The 25,419-nt window shown below is 34.9% G+C and overlaps 2 protein-coding genes across 12 annotated transcripts in view; both read right to left on the bottom strand.

Moving 5' to 3' along the window:
• Positions 1–1,521: 1,521 nt before the first annotated feature.
• LOC127167057 (SH3 and cysteine-rich domain-containing protein 3-like) lies at positions 1,522–15,545 on the bottom strand. 3 transcript variants are annotated; one of them, XM_051112875.1, is made up of 14 exons: positions 15,316–15,545; positions 13,743–13,914; positions 9,183–9,254; positions 8,826–8,904; positions 6,389–6,545; positions 6,210–6,307; positions 5,957–6,038; positions 4,408–4,505; positions 4,254–4,320; positions 4,049–4,092; positions 3,853–3,956; positions 3,678–3,729; positions 2,865–3,002; positions 1,522–1,730 (listed from the first exon to the last, which is right to left on the bottom strand). In XM_051112875.1, the coding sequence occupies exons 3-14, from the start codon at positions 9,206–9,208 to the stop codon at positions 1,632–1,634; spliced, it is 1,044 nt and encodes a 347-aa protein (XP_050968832.1). In that variant the 5' UTR covers positions 9,209–9,254; positions 13,743–13,914; positions 15,316–15,545; the 3' UTR covers positions 1,522–1,631. The 3 variants fall into 3 exon arrangements, with proteins under 3 accessions (XP_050968832.1, XP_050968830.1, XP_050968831.1); XM_051112873.1 differs by having other exon boundaries at positions 6,210–6,545; XM_051112874.1 differs by lacking the exon at positions 15,316–15,545 and having other exon boundaries at positions 6,210–6,545; positions 13,743–14,484.
• A 1,527-nt stretch (positions 15,546–17,072) lies between these two features.
• Positions 17,073–25,419, bottom strand: part of LOC127166718 (R3H domain-containing protein 2) — a 53,827-nt gene continuing 45,480 nt past the window's right edge. For 8 of the 9 annotated variants that reach the window (XM_051112208.1, XM_051112217.1, XM_051112215.1 and 5 more), the window contains 8 exons: positions 24,641–24,801; positions 24,384–24,541; positions 23,712–23,812; positions 22,586–22,731; positions 22,341–22,485; positions 21,701–21,801; positions 19,930–20,014; positions 17,073–19,700 (listed from right to left, as the gene is read on the bottom strand). In XM_051112208.1, the coding sequence (XP_050968165.1) occupies positions 19,378–19,700; positions 19,930–20,014; positions 21,701–21,801; positions 22,341–22,485; positions 22,586–22,731; positions 23,712–23,812; positions 24,384–24,541; positions 24,641–24,801 (1,220 nt within the window). In that variant the 3' untranslated portion in view covers positions 17,073–19,377. The remainder of the gene's footprint in view (positions 19,701–19,929; positions 20,015–21,700; positions 21,802–22,340; positions 22,486–22,585; positions 22,732–23,711; positions 23,813–24,383; positions 24,542–24,640; positions 24,802–25,419) is intronic. The other variant, XM_051112214.1, reaches the window with a different exon arrangement.

Raw genomic sequence — 25,419 nt, 5'->3', positions numbered from 1 at the left:
TATCTATCTATCCATCTATCCATCTATCTATCTGTCTATCCATCCATCTTCTGTCTATCCATCCAGTTGTATATCTATCCATCTTCTATCATCCATCCATCCCTCTCTATCTATCTATCTATCTATCTATCTATCTATCTATCTATCTATCTATCCATCCATCCAGTTGTATATCTATCCATCTATCCATCCATCCCTATCTATCTATCTATCTATCTATCTATCTATCTATCTATCTATCTATCTATCTATCTATCTATCTATCTATCTATCCATCCATCCATCCAGTTGTATATCTATCCAACTTCTATCCATCCATCCACCCATCCCCTATCTATCTATCCATCTATCCATCTATCCGTCTATCCATCTATCTATCCGTCTATCCATCCATCTTCTATCTATCCATCCAGTTGTATATCTATCCATCTATCCATCCATCCATCCATCATCCTATCTATCTATCTATCTATCTATCTATCTATCTATCTATCTATCTATCCATTTATCCATCCATCTTCTGTCCACCCATCCATCCTATCTATCTATCCATCTATCCATCTATCTATCCGTCTATCCATCCATCTTCTGTCTATCCATCCATCCATCCATCCATCTATCCATCCATCCAGTTGTCTATCTATCTATCTATCTATCTATCCATCCAGTTGTATATCTATCCAACTTCTATCTATCCATCCACCCATCCCCTATCTATCTATCCATCTATCCATCTATCCATCCATCTATCTATCCATCCATCCATCTTCTGTCTATCCATCCAGTTGTATATCTATCCATCTTCTATCCATCCATCCATCCCGTCTATCCATCCATCTATCTGTCTATCTATCTATCTTCTATATATCTATCCATCTTCTATCCATCCATCCATCCCCTATCTATCTATCTATCTATTTATCCATCCATCCATCCAGTTGTATATCTATCCAACTTCTATCTATCCATCCACCCATCCCCTATCTATCTATCTATCTATCATCTATCCATCCATCCATCTCTCCATCTATCTCTTGTAAGAAATAAAAAGGAAAAACTCTGAGACAGTGATCACTCCTCGCCTCTAATCACCTAAATCAGCAGCAGAATTGATCAGGACTGAACGTGTTTAGCGTTGATCATACGCCGACGGTGCGTTCGGGTCCGTCCACGTCTCCTCTGTCTCTGTTTTCCTCTGTTTGAGCTCCACTAGGCGTCTGCGGCTGACAGAGGTCAGGAGTGAACTGTGACACGGCCGATCTGATGTCAGCGCGGCCCCGTCCTCCGCGCGTGACGTCTGCCATCCACAGGAAGTGACCCGTATCTGACGGGGGCTGCTGTTGGCCGATCATGCGAGCGCTGAAGCTTAGCGGGTACCTGTGCCGTCCTCGCCGCCGCTGACAGCCGCGCGCCGCCACACATACTTATAAAGACACGACTGAGACGCTGACAGCAGACAGACAGACAGAGGAGACGTCTGCACCAGAGTTTAATAATGTCTTATTTATGACACAGTCTCTTCACATCATCACAACTAAAGCAGAAATATGCTGCTTTAAACTCCAAAACTCACATACTGTTTCTATATTTCAGATTTTTCTCAGAGCAAACACACACACACACACACACACTCAGATCTCCTGTAAGATGTCAGCGGGGAAGAAGCCGAGTTTGCGTCCGGTGCTGACCTTCAGATATCCGTTCACCTCATCACCCTTCTTCACCACAATCTGTGCAAACCAGGACAAAAGGATGAAACAGACTATGAATATTCACTTCCTGCGCTCATCAAAGTGATACAGTATGTGAACATGACAGAACTGGATTCATGTGTGTTCTGAATAATCTAATAACCGAATCAATAATGTAACCAGTGTTTTATTAAGAATTTGTTACACTTTATTTAAATACTGGGTAATATTAATTAACAACACTGGTTTAGGTTAGTTACATGTAATTACTGCATGCATAATTTACTGTTATTACTACAGTAAGTATATGTACTGTAACATGTAATAACAACACTAAAATAAAGTGTTACCAAAAAGTGTTTTGTTAACTGAAATCTAAAATTATATGATGAATTGGCCATAGTCTTAAAAAATGTCATGTGGTGTGACCACGATTTATATTGAAATGAATTCATTTCCTTAACAGGCTTAACATTTTCTTAGATGTTCTCAGTAAATAAAGTGTTTAGAAACAAAGTATTTGCATTTGAGTTTTTGTAAATAATACCATTCACTTAAGCAAGCTGTACCAGTGATTCATATGTCAACCACAGAAATTAGATATTTTATTTTTATTTTAATACAGTTATTCCTATTATTGGTTGCACCACATGATGAGTCGTTGCTCCAAATGATCTAAAGCCCTTATATCATTAAAAATCTATTTAAAGAGATGTGTGAAAAGTGCAGCACATGACATTAACTGCAAGCATTTCTTTGAAAAGTTAAAGTGGGTCCATACATACAAAGTACTTCATATACATGACATTTTTTTAATGCATTTTAAAACCAATTTTTAACTGGAAAAAATGCAATCGGACAGAAAATTTAGGTGTCACATTATTGACCCATATATATATATATATAAATAATATAAATAAATAATATATATAAATGATAAATTAAAACTAATCAAAAATATAATAAAAAATAAATAAAATTATAATAAAAAATAAAAATATTAAAAAAAATAAATAAAGATGACGAAAGTGCATGAAATTACTATAAAATTAAAATGATAATTGAAACTATAAAATAAAAACTAAAATTCAACTTTTAATAAATAGTGCATTATAGTATTGAATAAATAATACAAAAAGCGCATTGAATATATTGTGTGTGTGTTTTGTGTACCTGGTCTTTTTTCAGTGTAATTTGTCCCATTTCTCTGTTTCCGACGAAGGATCGTGTCACTTTGTAAACTGTCTCTCCTGAACGAACACGGATGATGTAGTTGGCCGGAACAAATCCTGATCGATCCCCAATCTTTCCCTGAATTATGGATTTAAATAGTATTTAGTCATGTCTTTAATGTTGAAATTATTTGAAACGTCCAGACATGTAGTTTTTAACATTTATACTCTACTGTTAAAAAGTTTGGATGATTTTTTTTTTTTTTTTTTAAATAAAATGAAACACTCATTAAGGACGCATTAAACAGCAATGTGACATCAAAGACATTTATAATGTTACAAAACATTTCAAATAAATGCTTTTCTTTTGAACTTTCAATCATTTGTGAATCCTAAAAAAAAATAAAATGTATGACAGTTTCCACAAAAACATTGTTTTCAACACTGATAATAATCCGAAATGTTTGTTGAGCAGCAAATCAGTATATTAGAATGATTTCTGAAGAATCATGTGACACTGAAGACTGGAGTAATGATGCTGAAAATTCAGCTTTGATCACAGAAATAAATTACATTTCAACACATATTCAACATTTCACAGCTACTTTAGATTCTAATAATATTTCACTAAATTTACTGTATTTTTGATCAAATAACTGCAGCTTGTGAACAGAAGAGACTTCTTTAAAACTTACTAACCCAAAACTTGTACATATGGACTGACATTAATCACTGATACTTGCTGTGATGTTTTCTATATTTCTAAGCGTGACTGCAGTGTATGTTTGATTCAGTGAATCAGTGAATCACTCACTCTCCACCACTCCTCGTTAGAATCATCGATCACGGTGATTCGATCTCCTGGACTGACGGACACAAACACAGAGACGGATTGACAAAAACACAGACAGGTTGTGATTGTGTCGTCAATCATACACAGCCGACAGATGATGATGTGTATAGATATAGATGAGCTAGATGAGACTCACTGCACGTCCAGGTCGTCCTTCTCGATGGCTTTGAAGCGATACAGAGCCAGATAATAATGAGACTGAGAGAAAACGCCCAGTTTACCCGGCTGAGGCTTCTTACTCTGAAACAAAACACACAAAAGAGAAGAAAACCTTGTCATCAGGCCCATCACGTTACCACCATCATCATCATCATCATCTGCTGATCTCTGACCTTGTCTTCTGCTGCTGCTTTGTCTGTCTTTTCTCCTTCTTTTGCTGGACAGAGAATAAAGATGAGAAACATCTGCTTTAAGTGGAAGAACTTGATCTACATGTTCTCTGTTCAACATTTACAGTTAACTATAGTTGAACTCAGCTGAACGGAACATGTAAACATGAGTGTATTTCACTTAAAATCATAATCAATGGTTCTGTACCTTCCTCTTCAGCACCTTCCTCTGCTTTCGGCTGAGTCTCCTCTTCCTCCATCATCATCATCATCATCTGGAAAAATGGGGCAGAAAATAACGTGAAGAAGAACATGTGTTCATTGTTCATATAAACATATGAATGTGTTTTTTTTGTGCTCACGTTCTTCTTGTCTTCAGACGCTTTCTTGCGCTCCTTGTTGGCCATGATGACACCGATACGCAGCGTCTCGTACACCGGATCAGTGCGATTCGTCTGAGCTGCAGACACAGAAAAACTTCACTTACAGCTGAGCATTGCAACAACAACAACAATAATAATAAAAAAAAAAATTTACATACAAATTATTATTATTAAATACGTATATATTCATTTATTATTGTTGTTATTATTATTAATAATAATAAAAGTTAAATATTTAATATTTACTTATTATTATGTACTATTATCTAATTATATTTTGTTAGATTTGGTATATTTTAATACATTTTAGATAATAATATCCATGTTTCTGTATTATTATATAGCTATTATTACTATATTGCATTTTATATAATTTTATACTAATTATTATAATGAATAAAAATAATAATGATATACAGATTATTATTATTATTGTTATTATATTGCATATTTGACTTATTATATACTAATTATTATAAATAATAATAGACATTGGGTGATTAATAATAATAATAATAATAATAATAAAAGTTAAATATTTAATATTTACTTATTACTATATGTATTATCTTATATTTTGTATTATTAGATTTTATATTTTAGATAATAATATTCAGATTATTATTATTTTAATGTTTTTTGTATTATTATATAATTATTATTATTATTATATTGCATATTTTAATGTTCTTAATATAATTATATACCAATTATTATAAATAATAATAATGACATACATATTATTATTATTATTATTGTTATTATATTGCATATTTGACTATTATTGTATACTATTATTATTATTATTATTATTATTATTATATACTAATATTAGACATTGGGTGATGATTATATTATTTTTAATAATAATAATAATAATAATAATAATAATTAAATATTTAATATTTACTTATTACTATGTTTTATTATCTTATTATATTTTGTTATATTTTGTATAATTTAACACATTTTAGATTATAATAATGATATCCAGATTATTATAATTGTAATGTTTTTGTATTATTATATAGTTTTTATTACTATATTGCATATTTTATTGTTTTTAATATAATTACATAATAATTATTATAAATAATAATATACATTTGGTGGCTACTACTATTACATTACATTATATTATATTATATTATATTGTATTGTATTGTATTGTGCAAAATAAATCATTCTTTTTCTTTGGGCATCAACTAATTTAAAAGAGTGGAAAGACACAGAATTACATTAACAAAAAAAGTTTAACAAACACAAATAATTAATGTAAATAACAGCAATATCACTACAGTCACAGTCTACAGAAAAGCAGATGTGTGACGTAAAATTGAGTTAGTATGTCTAAAGTTGCTGGAAACCTCATTGTAATGAAATAATGAACAGAGTTGATCTTCTCCTCGTTAGAGCGAGTGAATCTTCAGGAAAGAGTATCTGCAAGTCTTTCTGCAGACGCAGCAAAGTTTGCGCATTCTGCTTTAAATAATGAGGCCCGTAACGAAATCACGTGACTGAGACTCACAGAACGGAAGCAGCTCCTTGACGGTGGCGTTCTGCTGACTGCTGTAGAGCGGAGAACTGTACGCCCGTCTGAAACCTGGAGGCTGAAATATATGAAATAATACGTCCAAACACAATTAAAACAAGCTAAATTACACAAGTTATTGCTTCACTAAGTGCATACGGTCTACTGCATTGACAGATTTTGAAGGGCAAACCACAAATGCATTCATTAACAGTCATTATAGCGCAGAAGAACATCAGGAGTCGCTCACAATCTTGCCGAAGCACCTCTGAAACTCCACGTAGCTCTGACACTGATGATGGATGTTGGTCTTGCAGTTTTTGCACCTCAGAGCAAATTTATTATTGACTAGAAGACACAGAGAGACAAAAGCGAGATTTATAACCGTGAGAGCGAAACGCGCGAGCATCGTTTGACCGTCGAACTCACGCACGATCATCCGCGCGCACACGTCGCAGAACTTCAGCTTCTTGCAGTAATGGTCTTTAAACTTGTGCGGCCTGTCGTTGACGGGTCGGAGCGGCTCTGGAGGCGGCGGTTCCTCCTTCTCCTCCTCCTCCACCTCCTCATCATAGATGAAATACACCTGAAGGAGAAGGAAAACACACACGCACAGATGTTGGTGCACGACACAACCTGCTGAAGGACAATGTGAATGTAATTCATGTAAAAATCATGAATTACATTTCTAGTTACGCTAGAAATGCTTTTTAAACTCATTACTCTTCTACTGAGACTAAAACGATCAACTCGAACTCCTTCTACAGCGTTAACTCTATTATCTATTGATTATTTCTAATATTTCTAATCTATCTCTCGAGCCAAACCTAGCAACTACAATCATGCTAGTAGCTTACCACTCATGTTAAAAACATGCTAGAAACATGCTAGTAACTGGCTAATCATGCTAATAACATGCTAATCATGATAGCAACATGCTAGTAACTGGCTAATCATGCTAATAACATGCTAATCATGATAGCAACATGCTAGTAACTTGCTAATCATGATAGCAACATGCTAGTAACTGGCTAATCATGCTAATAACATGCTAATCATGATAGCAACATGCTAGTAACTTGCTAATCATGATAGCAACATGCTAGTAACTGGCTAATCATGCTAATAACATGCTAATCATGATAGCAACATGCTAGTAACTTGCTAATCATGATAGCAACTTGGTAGTAACTTGCTAATCATGATAGCAACATGCTAGTAACTGGCTAATCATGCTAATAACTTGCTAATCATGATAGCAACATGCTAGTAACTGGCTAATCATGCTAGTAACTTGTTAATCATGATAGCAACATGCTAGTAACTGGCTAATCATGCTAATAACATGCTAATCATGATAGCAACATGCTAGTAACTGGCTAATCATGCTAATAACATGCTAATCATGATAGCAACATGCTAGTAACTTGCTAATGCTAAAACATGCTAACAACATGCTAGTAACTTGCTAATCATGTTAAAAACATGGTAATAACATGCTAGTAACTTGCTAATGCTAAAACATGCTAACAACATGCAGAAATGTGCTAATCATGCTAGAAACATGCTAATAACAAGCTAATCATGTTAACAACATGCTAGTAACTTGCTAATCATGCTAGAAACATGTTAGCAATATGTTAATCATGTTAAACATGCTAACAACATGCTAGTAATTTGCTAATAATGTTAAAATATGCTAAAAACATGCAGAAATTTGATAATCATGCTAGAAACAGACTAGCAACATGCGAATCATGCTAGCAACTTGCTAATCATGCTATAAACAGACTAGCAACATGCGAATCATGCTAGAAATATGTTAATCGTGTTAAAACATGTTAACATTAGTAACTTGCTAATCATGCTAGAAACATGCTAACAACATGCTAATCATGCTAGCAACTTGCTAATCATGCTATAAACAGACTAGCAACATGCGAATCATGCTAGAAATATGTTAATCGTGTTAAAACATGTTAACATTAGTAACTTGCTAATCATGCTAGAAACATGCTAGCAATATGCCAACATGCTAACAACATGCTAGTAACTTGGTAATGCTAACAACATGCTAACAACATGCAGAAATGTGATAATCATGCTAGAAACATGCTAGCAATGTGTTAATCAAGTTAAACATGTTAAACATGCTAACAACATGCTAGTAACTTGCTAATAATGTTAAAACATGCTAACAACATGCAGAAATTTGATAATCATGCTAGAAACATGCTAGCAATGTGCTAATCACATTAGAAAGATGCTAACAACATGCTAGCAACTTGCTAATCATGCAAAAAACAGACTAGCAACATGAATCATGCTAGAAACATGTTAACGTTAGTAACTTGCTAATCATGCAAAAAACATGCTAGTAATATGCTCAAAGAAATATGCTAATAACATACTAGTAACTTGCTAATCATGCTAGAACCATACTAGCAATATGCTAATCATGTTAGAAACATGCTAATCATGGTAGCAACAAGCTAATAACTTGCCAATCATGCTATAAGCATGCTAGTAATGTGCTAATCATGCTAGAAACATGATGGAATCTACCCATCCATCTATCTGACTATATTGCCTTCAAAACATTTAAGGTTTAAGCTTTAAAACTACTTTTAACTATTATCTAATCTGTTTCAGACTGAAAACCATCAAACTTAAAACTTTTAAAATCTTTTCAAACTTTCTCAGGCCAATTTCAAAGCTTGTCTTGACAAACTTTTGTATCTAGTTTACTTTAAATCTGTTGAAATGCAGTTCAAATGTGTCTTGAATTTAGGTCTCAGTGCCGGTTGTTCACACATCCAAGGCTGGACGTCAGGTTGTATTTTGTGATGGTGACATCAGAACCTACGGTATTGTCCTCCTCTTTGACCACGTTATCCGGGGCCGGAGGATTGTCATGGATGTCCAGCGAGTCCTTGTCATCCAGTCTGGAAAACAGCAGAGACGGAGCTGATGGAAACGTTCATAAGACACATGAGAGATTATAGATTGATGAAGAAACTACTTTGCATCTCATAGGAGGGAGTTATTAGGCAGTGACATTATCAGCTCAGTGACTCTCACACATCAGCAGATGAACAGTATTTATTCTGCATTTCCATGACTTTTTTCCAAGACTGGTGAACACATTTTAAAACTTTCTTATATTCAAGTGACAGTGGAAAAACTGCAAGAGGAGCGAGTGAGGAAGAGGAGCGTGACATACGCATCATACTGGCTCATCATCATCATCCTCACAGCGAATGCCTGCAGATCTCTGATCAACCAGCAGAGGGAACTAAAGAGAACAAACACAAGCCACTGTTCAAGACATTTACATCAATAACACATTTGTATTTTTACCCTAAAAAAAAAAGAGAGAGAGAGAGAGAGATTTAATAATATTTAAAAATAAATAAATAATAAGACACAAATGAGAAAATAGAAAATCAACACTTTTTTGGTGTTACAAAGGAAAGAAAAATAACATTAAACAATCCTAATTAAAGAATGCAAAAAAAAAAGGGCATGGTAATGAGTCCATCCAGCATAATTTATTGTCAGGAGGCTGCTAAATGGAAAATGCATTTTTTTTTTTTTTTTGGCAGAAGTGCTTGACCTTCAGAAAGTTTGTCCTTCACAGGAGGTCAAAGTAAATACAAACTTTCTAAAGAAAAAGTAAAGAAAAAACTTTCTCTTAACACAATATTGCATTTTATTTTATTGTTTTTGATTAACTACCTTTACCTATAATGTGAGTGTTTAATGTTGCCTTTGGCATTGTTGATGTACTGTTTCCTATTTAATACTGTACAGCCGCCTTGTCACAATTCTGTATTGTTAAAGGCGGTATATAAATAAAGGTGACTTGACTTGACTAGTCAACATTTGAAGTGGATCAAAACTTTTCATTAAAGTTTTCAAATCAAATTGTCTTGGTTTTAGGACAACTTTGATTAAAGGTTTTAATCCAATCCAAATGTTGACTACTGTATCCGTATGGTCATTATTTTCTAGCAAAAAACATCAAATAAGCACATTAATGTACACTGCTGCTCAAAAGTTTGGGATCAGTAAGACTTCTAATGTTTTTTAAAGAAGTCTCTTCTGTGCATCAAGGCTTCATTTATCAACAAAAATACAGGAAAAAAAAACTGTAATATTACAAAATGTTCTTATAAACCATTAAATATAAAATAATGGTTTTTATTTTAATATACTTTTAAATATTATTTATTCCTGTGATGCAAAGCTGAATTTTCATGAGCTGTTTCTCCAGTCTTAAGTGTCACATGATCCTACAGAAATCATTCTAATATACTGATTTATTATTAGAATTATCAATGTTGGAAACAGTTGTGTTGACAAATATTTTTTTGGGAACCTGTGATTCTTTTTTCCAGGATTCTTTGATGAATAACAAGTTAAAAAGAGCAGCATTTATTCTAAATATAAATGTTTTCTAACAATGTAAATCCCTGCTATCACTTTTTATTAATTTTACATCCTTGGTGATTAAAAGTATTAATTTCTTTCAAAAAAAGAAAGAATAAAAATGTACTGACCCTAAACGTTTGAACAGTAGTGTATATTGTTAGAAAACCTTTCTACTTTAAATAAATGATCAAAGAATCCTGAACAAAAGTATCACAGGTTCAAAAAAATGTTAAACTGTTTTCAACACTGATAATAAATCAGCTGATGAAAATTCAACAAATTATATTTTAAAGTATATTTAAATACAAACCATTATCTTATATTGTAATATCATTTTGCATTTGTTTCTGTATTTTTGATCAAATAAATGCAGCCTTGACGAGCATAAGAGACTTCTTTAAAAAAAAAACATTACAAGTCTTACTGATCCCAAACCTTTGAGCGGCAGTGTTTATTTCTAGTTAACATCAAAGCTTGTTTATTTATTATGGAATTAAAAAATGAATCTGATTCTTAATGAACCTGCTATTCAGTTTAGAAGCAAATACTGTTTTTTTTAGTTTTTGTTTAACATACATTCCTACCAATTCATACCACTAGTTTAGATCAGCAAACATCTTAGCAAAACAACACAATCGTGGCAGCTCAAACACTCTTCTCAGTTCATGAAGACAAAATAAAACATACTTTAGCAAGGTGGAAGACATTTATACCTGGATCTCTCTTTCTATAATTCACTTTGGTCAGAGTAAGTGGTTGATTGTGGTGTGTGGACTGCTGCTGGAGTTAACCCCGCTAGAAATTTTACGTTCCCAGAACGTCCTCAGAACGTCCCCACTGGTGTCAAGGACGTCCCCATAACGTTCTGAAACGGTCACGATGTGGAGTTCTTTAAAGGTTTGGGGGACGTTATTTGGAAAACCTTTACAGAACATTCATGACATTCTTGGGACGTTTAGAGGACCATATTTTATTTGGAAATGTGACGTCCCCCAAACTTTGTCAGAACGTCCACGCTGGTGTCAAGGACGTCACCTAGTAACGTTCCCAGGACGTTCCGAGACGGTCATGATGTGGAGTTCTTTAAAGGGTTAGGGGATGTTATTTAGAGGACATTCACAGAACATTCAGGGCGTTAATGGTTCTGATCTATATTTTATAACTTGAGCCAATGAAAAATAAATAATTTGCACTAAACAATATTTCTATGAAAACTGTTTTATTAAACCTGGCATGAAAGTATATTTTTCTTGTTGAAGAAAGTCAATTAATTTAAATTCTAGTTTTGATCAAAATAAAAAGATATAGATTTAATCAAAACAAAATTTCTCATTTAAGAAATAAGATTATAAATTATTTAGAATTACTGCAACTGACATCCAGTCACAGACGAAATCAACTGAAATAAAAGACATTACATTTCTTAAGATCTCAGCAAAGGAGGATTAAACTCCACAAACAGTTTGACTTTATTTGTCATGCAGAAGTTCTTACTGAGAATTAACAGAGGTTTATTTTCACAGTTTTAGTGAATTACATTTGAAGGTTACCATTTTGGTGAATAGTGTTTGCTTTAGTTGGTCACTTGGTTGTTGACGTAAAATATATGTTATTTTTTTTTTTCTTTTGCTGCTGCAATCCTGTGTTGAGAACGCACATTATAATAGCAGAGCAAACTAAGATAAAATGCAATCAGGTAATATTGGCCTCTTGATGCTGGTGAAACCTTTATATAGTGGCTTGACTCATTGATTGTTGCATTGTTTACTACAGTAGCTTATCAGTGTACTGACTGTGCTTTTGACCATGTGAACATTTGTTTTGTGCACAAAAAGCATTGATTTGTGGCACACATAGACATGAAGAATCGGCGTAAGAATCTCAACAATGGTGACAATCAACAAAATATTCAGATAAACAGATCTTTGAACATCATAAAAAACAAGCTACTAATAAGTTGCAACACAAATAGCAAAAATTAAAGCAAATAGTAAACATAAAAAAAATACTAAGACAATTCAGGTGCATAATTTATTCATGTTGCAATGCATTCTGGGAGCCATTATTGAGTTTTGATTGGAGTTCCCAGAATGCACTGCAGCATGAAGCTTATTTATTGTCACCATCATTGAGCTTCATATGCTGATTCTTGATGATTGTGTGTGGTTAAACAGAACCGATGTTCAAATTAAATCGTTACTTTTATCAACAATGTAAAGTTATTTTTACAGTCAAATGCTCATAGGTTTAGATTTGAGAGAGATCAGCGTGTCAGGCCAGTACATGACTACGTTACTGTTAATAACCAGCCAGCACTACCTGATCATATTTTTTTTTGGCTTTTTTTTACCGTAACAAATGTGTTTTGCAAACACAGAGTTACAACAGCCAAAGAAAAGCTAATATTAAAAAGTCAAGGGTCAAGAGCACAACTAAAGCATACAATGACCACATTAATGGTGACTTCAAACAAACCATTCAACACTAAACCTCTGTTTTCAATAAAAACTTTTTTTAGACATATGACAGAAGTTAAGTCAAACTGGTTAGTAATGAGTGAAGCTGCTGATGCTGTTTGTGGAGTTGTTTAATCCTCCTCTGCTGAGATTTTCAGAGATTTAATCTTTTATTTCAGTTGATTTCATCTAAGGCTGTGACTGGAAGTCAGTTGTAGTAATTATAAATTGTTTTAATAAATTATTTCTTAAATGGGAATTTTTGTTTTGATTAAATCTATATCTTTTTGTTTAGATCAAAACTAGAATTTAAATTAATTGACAAGAAAAATATACTTTCGTGCCAGGTTTTATAAAATAATTTTCATAGAAATTTTGTTTAGTGCAATTTATTTATTTTTCATTGGCTCAAGTTATAAAATATAGATGTGAACCATTACCCTAAATTTCTGTAATTGGATGAATGAAAACATTTTTTCAATCTAATTTTTTTAACTGGATGAATGAAAACATTTTTTCAGTGTGTTAACGTCCTAAATGTCCTCTTTGTAATGTTGTTATGTGACCACAGAATAACCAATAACGTCCTCCTAAAGTCGTACTGTGAACGTTATTATATGACTAAAAGAGGACCATGTGAGAACGTTCTGTTAATGTCCCAAATGTCATCTTTGTAACGTTCTTATGTGACCAAAAAATAACCAAAATGGAACGTGCCCCTAAAGTCGTATAACGAACATTGAGTACCAGCACTTTCGTAACCAAAAGAGGACGTTTTAGGAACGTCTCCAATGTCCTGTAAAGGTTAGGGACATTCGTCACCTTTAGAGAACTTTTAGGGAACGTTGCGAGAACGTCTCCTCCTACGTGGGAAATCAGTGATGATCTCTTACCTTCAGCAGGACTCCGGGTTCAGATTTTCACCAGTGGACCCCGTGTGGAACTGATCCTCAAAGCGGGTGGTAATGCTGGTTGTAGTGCGTTAGCTCTAGTTCAGATGACCCGCGGGAGCGACGGCCGTTCCCAAACACACACAACAGTTGGTGGATTCAGTCAGCAGCAGATCTGTGTGTTTATTTAGAGAATTCCAGCAGCTGCACCTGTCCGAATCTGAACTACCAGAGACGCTCGCACAGCTGACATTCACTGCTGACCGCAAACCATCGTCATCACAATCATCAATCAGAAATCTATTGTGGTAATGCCATGTTTGTTTTTGGATGTGCATCATGGCAGTACAGTAATAACATGGTAAAAGTACAAGTAACTCATGCTTTATGTGCTTAAATGTTTTTTTGTTTTTTTTTACTACTTTTTACTTATCAAGGCTGCATTAAATTGACCAAAAGTGACAGTAAGGACATTTATAATGTTACAAAAGATTTCTATTTCAAATAAATGCTGTTCTTTTAAACTTTCTATTCATCTGTGAATCCTGAAAAATAAAATGTTTGATGGTTTCCGCAAAAATATTGGGCAGCGCAACATTGCTAATAATCAGAAATGTTTGTTGAGCAGCAAATCAGCATATTAGAATGATTTCTGAAGGATCATGTGACACTGAAGACTGGAGTAATGATGCTGAAAAAATTCAGCTGTGCATCACAGAAATCAATTACATTTTAACAGATATTCACATAGAAAACAGCTGTTTTAAATTGAAATAATATTTCATACTTTTTACTGCACTTTTGATCAAATAAACAGAGACTTTTTTTTTTTTTTTCAAAAACATTAAAGAAAACAAATCTTGTTTCTTTCTCCAGTTATCAAATATTGTAGAAAGCTGTCAGCTCCTATCATAGGTTATTTCAGAAAGGGGTAAAAACAAAGTCAAAATCATTTTGATCCATTTGTTTGACGTGTGTCCTTGTTTTTCGGGTTCATTTGTTGTGTTCAGCTGTTTAACTCTATGAAGCTTCATTAAGTGAAACGGTTTGGAAAGATTGTGTTATGTGATGCTCAAATCCAGAAATACTTCACAGCTGTGCAGTTTTATAAATCATCTGTTAGTTACGGTTCTCCAGTCTGATTAACTGACAGCGCTGGGACTTTTCACTCTTTCTATCAGTGTTCAGTGACTCAGATCAGTGATTACAGGACGCTCCGAGTCACGTACTGTACGTTACTCAATAAGAACGTCTTGTATATCGAACACTTGTATAAAATCAGCATCACGCTTGCATCTGTGCCGTTGATCTGAATTTGAGCACGGATGTGATCACCTGCTGTCTAACTATAGACCACATTCACGTCATAATGGATTTTCTGAAACTTACAATCCTCAGAAATAAGAGAGTTTCTATAGCAACACTCAATGTTGCAACTTGCATGTGCAACATAATGACAGCAGAACGTCATCACTACATTAACTTACCACTATACGCCTCAATAAATACTTACGTATAAATAATTATAAATAATTAAGTATAAAAATAATACATGAAGAGGCTGACACCCGTTTACCTCTAATGGTTGAAACAGACACATCACAGCGCTCAAACAGCAGAAGCCCTTAAAATTCCATCTCCAAAAAACTCCAGCATGATGTGAATGCAGCATTAATCAACACCTGGAACAAATCAGCCAATCAGAATGAAGGACACAATGCTACAGTATGAATGTGCTAATCATTCCAGTGTAAACTTAAAAAGCATTTAACATTTAATATTCATTTCAACATATGTTATCAAAATCAAAAGTGTTAATATTAATGAACCTGAGCTAACATTAATAATAAGTATTTTTATTAACTATTGCTACCAAAGATTAATAAATTCTGTAACAAATGTACTGCTCACTGTTAATTAAAGCATTAAATACAGTCCACTACTGAAGCCTTATTGAAAAACATTAGCTTTTCTCTTTACATTATAATAAACAATGTTGAAATAATTTAATTACTGGTATATGTGAGTGCAAAAAGCTTGACTGGTGAACACATTTTCACATCAGTTTTTTCCTTTATACAGGGTTCATACAGATACTGTAAAATTTAATTCCAGAACTTTCAAGGACTTTTCAAGCACTACTTTTTGATTTTCAAGGACTTCAATCAGAGATCTCACTTATCGAACGTTTCCTATTTCAAAATCTAGAAAAAGAGAAATAGATAAATAAAAATGGCAAAGGATTACTACTAAAGTATTACAAAGTATACTACACTTTTACTTTAGTAAATTTATAGTAATTTTCTTAAAGAAACTGTATTTGTGTATACTTTTTTCTTTGTTTTGTTTTTATAACAGTACTGCCTTAGTGGTCTGATATTTTCTACTGTTTAAAAAAAAAAAAAAAAAAAAAAAAAAATCAGAAAAAAAGGTTTAAGGAATCATTTCAAAATCCTGATCTGAATCAAATGATTCGCACTCCACACTCCGAAATTTTAATCCTAACCAAAAGATTCACAAACCCTGCTCCAAAGTTCCCATCTAAATTAAATGAATTGCGATCCAAGCTGGATGGTGAATCATTTGATTTGATTCATTCAATTTGCAAAATGATTCACAAAACCGTTACGATCTAAATCAAATGATTCAACTGAAAGAGTGAATCATTTTGCAACAGTGCTTTTGTAAATCCTTAAAAGCGATGTCGAAATTCAAAAATGAACGGCTCTTTTAATGTGATCTGGTTTTTGCTAGTGAATCGCTTGAAATGAATGATCAAGTCACAAGTTTGAATCATTTAGAGCGGTTCCAGCGTAAATGACTCAATTGATTCGGTCTGTCTGTTCCTCTTTTCGCGTCTTCAGCCATATTTACACAACACTGGCAGTACTACTACTGGCTTAGCTCAACTGTGTTTTGACATTAACTGAAATAAGCAAAAAAGGTGTTTTTTTCTTTTTTAATTGTGTGAAAAGAGATGTGCTTTTTGACCAAATGAAACACTTCATTCACACTTCATCTTAGATACATTGTCTTTTAAAAATTTAAGCACATTTCAAGCACCTCTTTAGGAATATTGCTATTTTCAAGGGTTTTCCAGGCCTTAATAATAATAAAAATAATAAAAACATTTATAAATCCTTTTTTTTTTGGACCTAGCATGCTAGCATGAAATCTATGGAATTTAGGATCAAATCTGATCATGTGTGCATTATAAAATTAAGAAAAAAATTTAAAGTAAACAACTCCTGATTTGATTTCTGATGTGATGAACACGCTCTCATTTCATCTGGCATTCGTACAGATGTAACAAACTCAGACGCTACAGGAATCTTGGAGTTATTTTATATTTTTAAAAACAAACAAAAAATAACAGATTAAATGGAATTTACAGTAGACATTCGCAATCATTGTGCACTTTTAAATACCTCAGATACTTTCTGCACAGCTGTCAACGGAAAAACGCAAACACAACGAGGAGAGGAGGAGGAGGAGGAGGAGGAGGAGGCGCGAGAGAGGGGAGCAAAGGGCCGGGAAAAGGAGCTTCAACTTATCCACGGGAAAAGAATCACTGAATATATAGATTATTTCTTATAATCCTTACATCACTTATATAAATATACTGAACCGAGAAAAGAAGATTCATCTGAGAGAGAGAGAGAGAGAGAGAGAGAGAGAGAGAGAGAGAGAGAGAGAGAGAAAATAAACAGCGCGATACAGAAGTCCACAACAGCGTTAAGGCAAAACAGAAAGCAAGAAACGCTCGAAAGTGAAAGAGGAAGAAATCCAAAGTGAACAACGTGAGAGAGAGAAGATGAGGAGAGAGAGCTCGCCAGAGGAAGAGAGACAGACGGAGACGGATGGAGAAAAACATGAGCGCGTGGAGAGACGAGGCTTCGACGGCGAATTAAAGGGACGGTTCAGATCAAACCAGCGATTCTTCTAACGTTTCAAACCTGCTTGACATCTTTTCTTCTGTTCTGGAAGAACATCAGAGCTTTATTTGCTCATATAAACCTGTCGAGCTCCACAAATGAGAATAAAGTACCAAAAAGCCAGTCGTGTTCATATTCCAAGTCTTCTGAAGTCACATGAGGCTTTATGGGAGTCGCTGACCATCTGTGAAAGTCATACGGACCGGAACACAAACACCACTGACTTTTGCTCATATGGACCTTTCTGTAATACTTTTTCAGTGCTCGATATATGTTCTAAAGTTCTCAAAGAACGATCTTCAAAAACCTTCCGTTTGTGCTCTACTTAACGTCAAACAGGGTTGGAATGAAATGAAGACAAGGTCTTCATTTATGCCTGAACTATTCTTTTAAAGGGATAGTTCACCCAAAAATGACCGGTCATTATTTGTCATTACATGTAAGTATGCATTTCCATCTTCAAAAGCAGCATGATATAAAAAACACTGGCAAACATGTTTGGTTCCCACTGATCTCCATAAACTGTGACGCAAGTCAGTTTTGATTCCCAACATTCTTCAGAATATCTTAAGATATTCTATATTCAGACTGATTTGGAAAGACATGAATGTGAGGAAATGACAGAAATTAAATTTTTGGTCAAACTATCCGTTTAGCTCACCCAAAACCAAAAAACCTATCATTTACTCACATTCATGTCACTCCACACTTAAACGCATGATATAAAAAATGCTTGCAAACAAACATATTCGGTTCCCATTGACTTCCATTGTATTTCCAAAGAATGGAAGTCAATGGAAACCAATACTGTTTGATTTTCGACATCCTTCAAAATATCTTCTTTTAAGTTTCAGAGAGGAAATTCAGTCAGACGTGTTTGGAACGTCATAAATGAGAGTAAATGATGACAGAAATTTAATTTTTGGTCAAACTATCCTTTCAGCTTGCCCAAAAATTAAAAATCTATAATTTATTCACATTCATGTCGTTATACACTTGTAAACATCTCTTTCTTTCGCAGAAGCATGATATAAAAAATGCTGGCAAACAAACATTTCAGGTTCCCACTGGTTTCCATAGAATGGAAATCAACGGAAACCAAAACCGTTCGATTCCCAACGTTCTTCTTTTAAGTTTCAAAGATAAAATTCAGTCAGACAAGTTTGGATGACTTTAATTTTTGGCCAAACTATCACTTATCTCTTTAAAGTGATAGTTTGCACAAAAATCAGAATTGTGTCATGACTTACCTTCATGTTGTTCTACACCTGTATGACTTTCTTTTCTCTGCAGAACACACATAAAAAAGCATAAAAGAGCTGGCAATGAAATGTTGGCCATCAAAAAGTTTTGGCCACTGACCTCCATAGTATTTTCATAAAGTTAATGGGAACTGAAAATGCCTCATCAAAACATCTATTTTTCTCTTCCACAGAACAAAACAAGTCACACAGGTTTGGAACGACATGAACGTGAGAATGAATTTTCGTTTTCATCTGAACCGTCCCTTTAAGACGCCCGCGTGTGTGAGCGTGCGCACGTCATACGATACACATACAACGCGCCGCGCTTCTGCGTCACATGTGCTCTTCTGTCAATGATACAAAACAATAAAAAAGATCCCTAAGGAACACCAGGATGATCTCTTCCCTTTGACATCTTCGACTTCCTCTCCGTCCTGCGGTCTCTCTCTCTCTCCCGACTCACTGTGAGCTCGCTCGCTCCAGCACGCGCAAGTCATAGTTCTTTTTGGTGGCGCGTAGTTTGAACAAACTCCCGCCGCTGTTGTTGAGTTTGAAGGAGGCGCTCTGGGCCGCCATGGTGTTGGGGAACACGGCCACCACGGTGTAGAGGTTTGCGGGGTCGTTGGCGTCTCCCCGTCCTCCACCGGGGCCCCGGGGACACTGAGGGTCCTTCAGCCACTGGATCTTGGCGCCACAGAGCGAGAGCTGGTTGAAGAGCTTCTCGGCCTCCGGACGAGAAATGCCCTCGGGGAGGTCGGTCACCTCCAGCACCCGACTCACCACTAGAGGAAGACAAGCAGAGATCGTACTAGTGTTAAAACCACCGCTGCTGATTAGATCATGTGTTTCGTGCGCGCACAGAAAGGCCATTTCAGAGAGACTGATGAACGAATCATCATGCAAACTAAGACCAGGAACACTCTGACAGAAAATAGGCTTCATTTTCTTGTCACACTGGCTTTACATGAGCAGAAAGACTCCGGTGAGGAGTTTTTGTGTTTGGTCTCTTACCCACGTCAGTAGTTCCGAGGTCTGTAGAGGCAGATTTGAGCGTTTGTCTTTTACCCCGCGCTCCGTGCTTCATCACTCCCTGACTCTGAGAAACACATAAACACACTGTGAACAACTACAGACAGAGATGGAGATATAATATGGGGATTGATGGATCACGCAGCAGTTAATGCTCTTGCGCACAGAATTAACCATAACTTTAAAAACATGCCTTAAAAATAAAATGTTGAGTTTTTAATTTATAACCTTAGTGACAAGAATATTATAGAATATAATACAAGTAGTAATAACAACAACAACAACAACAATTATTATTAGGTTTTTTTTTCTTAGCTTTTTTCCCCTGATCTGACCTGTTTTTTTTTTGTTTTGTTTTGTTTAGTTTTTTTGTTTTTAAAGAAACCAAATAATAAAGTATAAGGAAAAAAAAAAAAAAAAAAAGTTAAATATGTTAACTTTAAACATGCATGGTAAAGTGCTTGACATGGTGTTTAACAGTAAGAGTTCTGTGCATTTTTAAATGTTGATGCTGAACCAAAGTGTGAAAATTGGGGATTTAAAGTCTAATTTAAACCAATATATAAGCAAGATCTAGCAGAAAAACTACGTTACAGTTAAACTTTTTACTCTTTACCTTTTATTTTTTTAATAGTTTATAATTTGTAATTTATGATATTTTATACAATTTAATTTAATAAACATTTTATTTAAATGTAATTTATATTAAATTTGCAACAATATGATTGAAAATAAGATGCATAAATTATTCACTAAAAAGTAGGGCTGTCAATCGATTCAAATTTTATCTAATTAATTACATGATGTTTCGATTATTGAAATCTAATAAAATAAATTTGACTGAAAATATCCACAAAAGCTTTTTTTGTCAATTTAGAAAGAAATATTTTTATTAAACATAAAATTGATTGCACAAACATTTATGCTGCAATGGCCAAGCGTAAACTATGGAACATAAAAGAAGATAATTAAATGAAAGTCTTTGTTACCAACAGTCTTCAAAACACCTTGTTTCATGTTCCACAAAAGAAAATAAGTTGTTTTTTGTGTCATTCATTCATTCAATTTGTTCAAACGGCTGATTTATTCAGGAATTAAGTAAATGGCTCTCTTTATGAATGAGCTTTTGAATCACTGGTTCACACGATTTGTTCAAAACGCGGATTCATTCAGAAACTAAACACCTGTGTGTTGCTCAGACACGCACAACAATTCTGGTATGGGTTCTAAAGTGGCTTATAATATGGCTTATAATACTGTGTTTAAATAACACAATATCAACTTCTTATTTACTGAACTGTTGTATAAAATCACATCTAGACAAAGTAAGCACTTGTGTCATGTATTGCTCTTGCTGCCCGTGTTTTTGCACCAATATCTTGAATTTTAGGGCATAACTGCACTTATGGAGTTGTTTCCCTGCATCATATGTGTCAACAGTCAACTAAATGAAATATAAGACGATGTACAGGTCTGGGGGCGGGGAAGGTCTGCGTTAAAATATTTTAAATTGCATTATTTTTTAACAACTAATTAAGTTAACACAAACTGACAGCTCTACTAAAAAGATGTAAACGCTCACTATCCATGACAAGAATGTGGGTAAACGTTAAAACGGACACATTTCTGTTAATTGACAGTTATTAACATATGTTAATAATCTCAATGTACTGGTGTGTAAAAACTAACACTAGAAACTACTTTTTTGGAGAAACTTCTCTCAACACACAAACACACACACAGAAGGCTGTACCTGGTGGGAGCTGTAGGAGGACTGATTGTGGTTGTGCATGATGGGAGGAGGACACAGACTGTACTGCAGCGGCTGACCCAGTAAAGAGTAGCGTCCATCTGCTGACACACACACACACACACACACACACACACACAGCGTCAGTCAGATAGTTGGAGGACAGCCAAACACAACACCGGCAGCTCACTGGGGCAGTAGGACACACACATACACCCACACACACTCTCTCAGTGGGTCACGGTGACTGTACACAGGCAGGGTCACCGCAGTTCCAGAGCTCATCATTATGTCATGAGTGTGTTGGATGACTAGTTATAGCTTGCATTTTGCATCATAATTCAACAAGAAAACTCAGCAATGAATCCCATCTAGGTGAATCTCAAACAGTTGTAACCAAAAACAAGCAGCAAAAGCTTCCCATTGGTTGTCACGTAGCTCCGCCCGCAGTAAAACATCAATGGTTACTTTTTTTTTTTTTTTTTTTAAATAAATAAGCCTTAAACGGCAAATTAACAAGTTAGGATACGTTCTGATATGATCAAATACGTTCTGATTGACCATTTTGCTTTCAGTGTGGACAGAAAAATGCCATGATCTAATGCTTTGTAGACATCTGATGTAATAAAGTTTGTGTGTGTACCTTGTGCTGGCCCCCCAGGCCGAGGGAACTGTGAGATGAGAGGCAGCGGGCCGAGACCCGGACACACGGTGTTCACACTGCCAGACGGAGAGGGAGCCGGAGACTGTGTGGGAGACGCCAGCGGGCTGCTGAGCTGAGTGCTGACCTACACACACACACGCGGGGGAAATGATGATTAGTGTAAATCTCCATGATGAATCAAATGCATTAGCAAATATAGCCAACTATAATGCGTGTGTTCATACCTGCGGCTCAGGCTTGCTGGGTCTCTGCTCCATGCTGTAGTACTTGCAGGGGTTCCACTGAACCAGTGGAGGATTCTGGGTTGGCTGTGGTCCGTTAGGGACACTGAGCTGCATTACCATCACACCAGGACCGGGAGGAGGGACCCCTACAACACATCCACATCAACGAGTCAGTCACTCCCAATACAAAATAAACTAGACTGAGAGGTATGATAACCCTAAATCTAATTCACACAACCTATCGCCAGATATTTACTGATGCACAATGGGTAAACTACATGTAAATTGTAGTTTATATCATAACTGATCATGATATTCAGTATTATTTTAGTATTAAATATCGTATGAGTGTAGTATTATATAATATAAGAGTATTTATTAATTATTATTTTTTTAATAGTTTGATATAGTTTTTTATAGTTTATAGTTATAGTAATGTTTTTTAAGTTTAAGATTTAAATTTATATTCTTCTATCATTTTAATTTTTTAAAAAAATATATTTCTCAGTTTTTTAGTTGCCAATGTAACATTGTGTAACATTTAATGTAACATTTAACATTTAATTTTTAATGTAACATTTGTAACATTGCTGTTACAAAGGCTTCTGTTACAAAGCTTTTCATCTAATATTTTTATTTTATTTCAAATGACAACATTTATAATTTTTTTCTTTAATATCGGTTGTAGCTAACAGTAGCATGGCTATATCTGCCGCGTGTTGTGTTTGTGGTGTACACTGTAAAAAACAAAAACAAAACAACCAAAAAAAACAACAAAAAAAAAAACAACAATTTGTTGAGTCAACTTAAAGACTTAAAATTTTATGTTCAGTCAAATCAAATAAGTTTAGTCAACTTGAAATGTTAAGTTGTGCTAAGTGAAAACTTAGATTTAGTATTTGAGCTGACTAAAGAAAATTTGGTTTGTTAAACTTAAAAGCTGCGCTTGTTACCCAGCTGCCTTAAAATTTAAAGTTGAATGAACTCAAATATCTAAGTTGTCACTTAGTACAACTTAACATTTCAAGTTGACTAAACTTTTTTTGAGTTGACTGAACTTAAAATGTTAAGGCAGCCACGTAACAAATTATTTTAAGTTGAATCAACATTGTTTTTTACAGTGTACCTGAATACTGCTGTTGCATTGGCTGTGGGCTGCAGGGTGAGGCAGACTGGGTCATCTGGTACTGATCTGAACTGGGCGGCTGCAGGTAACCCACAGATGGACTGAAACACACAAAAACACACAGTTAAAAAGAATTTGCACAAAAGTGACAATACAGCATCAAAATGTAAATTTACACTTGTCACTCTATACGTTTCTCCACTGTAGTCAATGCATATTTTCTTGTTGAATATAACAATTATGCGCCTCAATTACAAATTTTAATGCACATTTTATGCACATCTGTTATTGTTTTTTTTTTTTAAACATGCAATATCCCAAAATACTCAAAACAAAACATGGATGGAAACACAACTATTGAAGCAACTCAGGAGATTTTTCTAATCATATTACAACAGATTACATAACATATTGAAATAACCAGAGCAGAATTAGCACAAAAACAACACAGATTAAAGCATACATTTATTCATTAAAAAAATCCCCCATAAAAAAAAAAAAAAAAAAAATGGGGAACCTAAATTTGTTCTGTTTATGAAGTTTAGATGTCTAAACATTAAGTTGGAGTCACTTACTCCATGCAGTAAGAGTAAAGGTTTTTTCCAGCACTTCTGACACTGTTATGTGACAGCCAACATGTGACATGCGTGCTTAGGTGTAGCGTGTGCGTACCTTGTGCTGTTCTGTTGTGTGGGTGTCAGTACGCCATAGTAGACGGGCATGGGTGCCGCGGTCGGCATGGCTCCCTGTACGGACTGGCTGGCGGGAACCATGACGGGCTGCTGGTACTGCTGCTGCACCACAGACTGACTCTCATTGGCTACAGGCACCTGCGGCGGCACACGAGTGGAGTGGTTAGTCTCACACACACACACACACACTCAAACACACATAAACACACACAAACACACACACAGACTCACACACACCTGATAGGAGGGCATGGGAGGGTACTGAACCATCATGCCCTGCATCTGTCCGTTCATGGCCGTGCGCTGCGTGTTCATCATGCTGGCGCTCTGAGGCTGCTGGACTCCCATCATGCCCTGGTACGCAGGCTGCTGATTGGTCATCATGGGCTGGAGAGGAGCTGATCGCGCAAAACAAAAGCACATCAAACTTCTAGCGCTCATCGTGAGGGAGCCGTTCAGAGCTTTAATAGTCAGTTTAATGTGAGACATCCATATAAGAGAGCATAAAAATGACAAGAATCAGCAGAGACAGACGATCATGGAAGTCATTTGCTCCACATGAGAAAGAAAATCACGCTTTGGTAAATCAAGTCAAAATTATGGAAAAAAAATTACTTTTTATTCTATAATTGTGAGTCTAGACCACGAAACCAGTCTTAAGTAGCACAGGTATATTTGTAGCAATTGGCAACAATACACTGTATGAGTCAAAATGATAGATTTTTCTTTTATACCAAAAATCATTAGGATATTAAGTAAAGATCATGTTCCATGAAGATATTTGTAAATTTCCTACTGTAAATACATAAAACTTAATTTTTGATTAGTAATATGCATTGCTAAGAACTTAATTTGGACAACTTTAAAGGCGATTTTCTCAATATTTAGATTTTCAAATTATTGCAACTTGGCCAAATATTGTCCTATCATAACAAACCATACATCAATAGAAAACTTATTTTATTTATGGATAATTCTAGTTTTTTTTAATTGACCTTTATGACTGTTTTTGTGGT

Source organism: Labeo rohita, chromosome 6 (genome assembly GCF_022985175.1).
Source record: "Labeo rohita strain BAU-BD-2019 chromosome 6, IGBB_LRoh.1.0, whole genome shotgun sequence".
Lineage (NCBI taxonomy): Eukaryota > Metazoa > Chordata > Actinopteri > Cypriniformes > Cyprinidae > Labeo > Labeo rohita.
Note: the sequence above shows the minus strand (reverse complement) of the source record. Positions and strands in the feature narration are given on the sequence as shown.

Bases quoted from the DNA above. Each gene is read 5' to 3' on its own strand.
- LOC127167057 (XM_051112873.1), bottom strand. From the start codon at position 9,208: ATGATGATGATGAGCCAGTATGATGC. The intron at 3,957-4,048 runs GTCAGAGATCAG...GTTTTGTTTCAG, and splicing joins AAGCAGCAGCAGAAGACAAG to AGTAAGAAGCCTCAGCCGGG. The intron at 3,003-3,677 runs GTGAGTGATTCA...TCCATAATTCAG, and splicing joins CTAACGAGGAGTGGTGGAGA to GGAAAGATTGGGGATCGATC.